Source organism: Notamacropus eugenii, chromosome 4, assembly GCF_028372415.1.
Source record: "Notamacropus eugenii isolate mMacEug1 chromosome 4, mMacEug1.pri_v2, whole genome shotgun sequence".
In the NCBI taxonomy this organism is placed as follows: Eukaryota; Metazoa; Chordata; class Mammalia; order Diprotodontia; family Macropodidae; genus Notamacropus; species Notamacropus eugenii.
In genome coordinates, this window is record NC_092875.1 from 176969052 (window position 1) to 176975051 (window position 6000).

At 38.5% G+C, this 6000-nt stretch overlaps 1 protein-coding gene across 2 annotated transcripts in view; it reads left to right on the top strand.

Moving 5' to 3' along the window:
* Positions 1-5752, top strand: part of LY86 (lymphocyte antigen 86) — a 126099-nt gene extending 120347 nt beyond the window's left edge. The window contains exons 3-4 of one of the 2 annotated variants that reach the window (XM_072603745.1): positions 1402-1454; positions 5234-5451. In XM_072603745.1, coding sequence (XP_072459846.1) covers positions 1402-1454; positions 5234-5317 — 137 coding nt within the window. In that variant the 3' untranslated portion in view covers positions 5318-5451. Of the gene's footprint in view, positions 1-1401; positions 1455-5233 lie in introns of both variants that reach the window. The other variant, XM_072603743.1, reaches the window with a different exon arrangement.
* The last annotated feature ends 248 nt before the right edge of the window (positions 5753-6000 follow it).

Sequence of the window (6000 nt, forward strand, 5' to 3'; positions counted from 1 at the left end):
ATATTTTAAAATTTTTATATTTCTTATAAAAGTTCAACATAACATCTTATACCATAAATCTTGGCTTTGACTATTTTTGAACTTTGTAAAAACTGCTACCACTTAGTCACTGCAATTGTCACTAATTGGACTTGTAACGCTAGCTTTAAGATCATCCAAAGAATAAGGTTTTGATCAAAGAAAATAATATTTGTAAAGAATGCTTAGCACAGTGCATTGACATAGTAGATATTATATTAAAAAATGCTTATTCCCTTCCCTTCTGTCTCCTCTTTGGATGCATACAGAGCAATTCTGACAAGACCTCACAAAAAAAAGTCAAATGGAAATATAAGAGATGACTAAGGGAAGCAAAAACAGTGGATCTCCTCTACTGATTCACTAGTCTGAGAAAGGGTCATCCAGAAACTATTACGTCTGCAAACAAATTTATTGTCCAAAATTCATAAAACTAAATAAGTACAAAAGAAATTTAAATAATAAAACTTTCAAATGATATTATTTGTAAGTTTATGGCATTTATATGTGAGAAGTTATTAAAGCTTAAAACTGCATTAAGACTTTTGGGATATGATCATACCTTATGTTGGACATCTACTATACACACAAGATCTCGGATTAATGGATCTCATAAAAAGGTTACTCAACATCATTAATTTGCATTTATTGACCTGCTTGCTATGACCAGACTTTCCTATTCTTATATAATAGCATTCCAAACTCCCTACTCTGCTGAACAGGGAAAGCAAATGTAGCTCCAGGCTGCTCCACTCCACCACTATGCATAGACACATAATATTACCCCAGGAACCTTGAGGGTCTTGCCCTCCCAGTCTGATTGTTTTTTAAGGGGCAATCCCTTGAATAACTACTTAAAGAGTCCTATTCATTGAATGCGTGTATCTCAGTCAAAGTGAGAATGTAATAAGGCCAGGTTCTCACTTTGAATCCTGGGTCATGTCCAGTCATCCTGATGAATATCAGGACACCGGACCCAGATGGCTCAGGAGAAGAAAGTGAGTTTGGTGACCTTGCATAGCCCTCACTCACTCAAATTAAAGTCAAGTGCAAGTCATGTCATCATCTTCTTGTCATGGTCCTCTTCAAGAACAAAGGACACACATGCACACAGACACAATACTACCCCTCAAGCCAAAGCAATTCAGTCTCTGATCTTTGGCCCCATGTGATATAGGCAAGAGGTAACAATAGTAGGAGCAAATACAGGTCGCTACCACATTCATTTCCTGGCCCTGCCCCACTCTCCTATTGACCTCATATTTATCACTACTATAATTCTAACACAGAAAAATGGCACACTGTGACCATAAGAGATTCAAATGGCTTATTTTTCTTTCATTATATTGAATAATGCCTCTGTGTCTTTTACCTGTTTTCCAGAAAAGATCTACTATGCTGGAGACATCAAAAACCCTGCCTTTCCAATTGGCAAGGTAAGTTATTTCCTAGGAGCTTAGAGTTCTCCCAAGCACACAAATGCCTACCTTGAGTCAGCCGTACCTTCATATATATAACATATATCATATAATATATAATATTCATATATACACACATGTATATATATACATATATATCTTTCATTGCTATTCAATATTTCATGTTTTCATCTTGCCTGCATTCCCTTTTCCCATAGAAGATTTCCTCAAAGCCTCTTTGTGAGATGCAGATGAATTTGGGTTCTAGAAGGGTTTTCCAATGAAGCCCTGGCTTTGGAGAATTCTACCAAACTGAAAAGGACTGGGGGAGAAAGGAAAAGAATAACCATTTATTTTGTTATTGTTCAATTGTATCTGACTCTTTGTGATCCCATCTGAGGTTTCTTGGCAAAGATACTGAAGTAGTTTGCCATTTCTTTCTTATTTTATAGATGAGGAAAACTGAGGCAAACAGGGTTAAGTAACTTGCCTCAGTCACACAGTTAGTAAGCATCTGAGATTAGATTTGAACTCAAGAAGTTGAATGTTCCTCACTCCAGGCCTGGCACTCTATCCATTGTACCACTTAGCTGCCCCAAACCATCTATTAAACACTTACTATATTCCAGGCATTATGCTAAGCACTTACAAGTATCATTTCATTTGATACTCACTACAACCCTGGGTTTAGCCCCATTTTACAGTTAAGGAAACTGAGGGATACAGAGGTAAAGTGACTTGCCCAAGATCACACAGCTAAGAAGTGTCTGAGATTGGATTTGAACTTGGGACAGGTTTTCCTATCTCTAAGCATCACATTTTAAAGATGATGCTCCTTAGAAAAGGACTGGGTAACATTTGATATTTTTATCTGTTTCATGTGTCACCATGGCCTATTTTTTATGGTTAGGAACATCAAAATCTCAAAAGATTAAAAAATGCTAGTGATCTAGAGGGCACCAGAGAGTCATAGTGAGTATAAGTGACCTATTCCTAATGATAACTTGGGACCTCTAATGACCCTTAAAAATATGGGCTGGGCTGGGAATGAGAGCAGAGAATGAGAGGAACACAATACACTCTAGCATGTTGGATAAATCCATCAGGGAATGGATGCATAAGAACTGCCCAAGATGAAAACCATGAATTGGGTTTGGGTGGTCCTCAGAGGAATGGAGAACAAAACGTAAGTATACACATCATTATCTACAACAAATAATAAATATCAACAACTAACCTACTCCACATCACCCCTCTATCTCTCTCAAAGCTGTACCTGACTCCAGGGAAACATCTTCTCTTGTAAAAACTCCCATCCTTCCTTCAGCCTCAGATCTTTCTTTTATATGTCTTCTTTTCATTTTCCAACTCTGAGTTCCTTTTCCTTAGGGAATCATCTCATTGAGGGCCCCTGGCTTTCATTTTCTTTCTTAGGCATCATTTCCGATTTCTTACCCTCCAGGTCTCTTCTCCAGATTTTTCCTCTCTTTGTCTTTCAGTCTAATCTTCTAGAGTCATGAGCAAGGAAAAAAGTTTTTTCACCCCCAAGAAGTGTATAAGCCTATAGAAAAGGTCCCCTGATCACAGGGAATGTCTTCTACTTTTGTTTTTGTTTTATTAATGGAATGCTTTTCCTTTTTGAGAAGACACCACTGACACCACTGACTACTACCATCTGGTATATAATGTTTTCTGCAACAATAGTTTTTATTTATAGCTTAACTGCACCTTTGCTGGTTTCTCCTAATGGAAAAACTGAGAGGCAGAGAGTTATTTTTAAACATATGTGTATGTCTGTGTATGTGTGTGTATGTATGTATGTATATAGGCAGATCATCATACCATTCTTCAATCCATAAAGATACACTTGAAGTGATTTTGACCCAGATGAAGCTCAAGAATGTGGTAAAGATCTAAGAGCTGGAGATTTTGTGTCTCTACAGCTCCCTTAGTCACAAAGCTGGACACATCCCCAAATTTTCCAATATCAGCAGAGATTCCGATCAGATTCCAGATTATCAGATAGAAAGCGAAGATCCATGGCCCAGCCAGAAACTTCTTCATCTCCTTCTGGTTATAGAGGCCTTCTGAGAAGGAAAGCAGAGCCAGGATCTCCCTCCAATCTTCTTTCTCCTAATCAGGGCTGGATGTCCCTTAAGGTCCCATATTGCACAGGGGCATCATCATCATTCTCATCATCAATCTGTCATCATTATCATATCAATAACAGTGATAGCAAGGCGGCCAGGTGGCACAGTGGATAGAGCACCAGTCCTAACGCCAAGAAAACCAGACTCCTGGCTCCTAAGACCAGTGCTCTACTCAGCAGAACATAGGTTGGCTGTTCTCACTCCCATTCTCATTACTTTGGTGGCACAGGTGTTACAGACATCAAAAAACCAGATATTCAACCCAAGACAGTCACAAAGGACTCATGATGAAAAATGCTATCTGCCTCCAGAGAAAAAACTGATGGCATCTGAATATAGACCAAAACATACTATTTTTCATTTTCTTTTTTTCATTTTTCTTTGGTTCAAGTTTTCTTCCACAAAATGACTATTTTGGAAATATGTTTTACATGATTGAACATGTATAACCTATGTCAGATCGCCTACCATTTTAGGGACAGGGTATGGGAGAGAGGAAGAATAAAATTTGGAACTCAAAATTTTAAAAAAGCACCTGTATGTTAAAAATAGCTTTCACATGTAATTGGGGGTAAAATATTATTTGAAAGAGAGGAAGAAAGGAAGCAAGGAAGGAAGGAAGGAAAGAAAGAAAGAAACAAAGAAACTAGAGCTTCCCAACATGGATCCAACTGGCCCCCATCACCTCCATGCTGGCATACCCCCCTTGTAGACTTTTCCTAAACTGGAAAATATAGTCTTGAATTACAAACTTCATGTCCCATTCTTCAATTATCTCAACATTTCTTATTTCCACCATGGTGGAGTGACAAAGACTGTGTCCCAGGGCACCGTATTTGCCAAATTTAGAGGGGGCTGATAGTATTTATCATCTGTAAGCCATAGATACAATGGAGCTCAATATCCAGGTGGAAGAATTAAAACCAGGAAACTAATAGGATACACTTAAATTCAGACTTATTCCCACTCCTTCCCTATTCTCCACTCCCCCACCTCACCACTATATTTAATAGCAATGGCTTAATATCAGTGTCCCTCAATCTCTATTGTCCTACCTCAGGGTAGTGTTGCACCTTCTCAACAGGAGGGTGAGTTTCATGCCATTTATCTAAGGTGCAATTTATTTGTGGTCCTTGCCTCAAATAAAAATATTCCTAGCTAATGGTTTCACCACAAAGAAATGAAGTGTGTTTCCTATTAGTGAGTGTTTTGTGAATACTTTCTATAGAGCTCACCCTGGGCTGCCTACTGCAGAAAGTAGAATTTTTTTTTTAATTTAAAGAAAGAAACTGAGAAAGCTTAAGTTGAGGATTTGCTCATAATTAACACACTCTTTTTTTATGATGGATTTGTTAAAATCATAAAACCTTACCTGAAACTGTATCAGTTCAATACTTGAACAATAAGACAGCTGGGAGAGGAGATACTCGTCCACTGGGATCTTTGTCATATACTAAACAGTAGCTCCAAGAGGATGCAGAAGTACACACTCAGAGACATCAATGTTTCTGCAAGGTCAGCAGTAAGGTGGGAATCCTGAGACACCCATCATTCTTCTAACGAAGCTTTTTCCTTATAACCCTTTGCACCTCAATTTTGATCATGCCAAGGGACATTAGCCTAATATTTTGCTTTTGTTTCTTGTAGGGAGAATATCACATTTTATTGAGACTATACAATGAAAACAATTTCACCATTGTTTGTGCCAACTTCACTGTCATCAGCTACTGACCGACCACCCTTTCCTCAAGCTCAAGTATGGCCAAGCGTAACTGTATGGAAAGCCCAAATACCTGCAACGAAGCAAGCTATCCAAGAAACCCCAATGTCAGCGACAGAAGGGTTATAAGAACCAATTTTCACCAGAAGCCTCAGGTGCTGATTTAAACCCCAGGAGCAGATGTCCCCAGAACCCTCAGGTGTAATTAATCCCATGAAATTATCTATCTGTTTTTAATGAGCCTAACATTAGTAATTGAGCACTCCCTGGACCTCATTTGCTGTTTCCTAATTGGTCATCACAGTCCAAATGTTCATCCTTTTTGATTCCTCCGGGATCTATCTAAGGAGTTAAATAGAATGAGGAATCCAGCCCACAGTGTTAACCTGTGGTTTGTTCAAAGAATTTTAGTACTATATTAGATTTGAAATTTAATTTCACTTCCCTAATGCCTGGTGTTAAAGCAATGCAACCAGATCCCAGACTAAACTTAGGGTTTTACAGAGATACCTACCATCCTTGCAAATGAAACCATGCCAGAGGCCCAGCACCCACAGAGTCTAGGATAAATCTATCATATGGATATTAGAGCTAAATGTGAGATGACACCACAGACTGAATGCTTATTGGTAGAATCTCCCATTCAGTTGGAACTTTTTGTGTTGGTGCACAGGCAAAGGAGACCCCCAAAAGG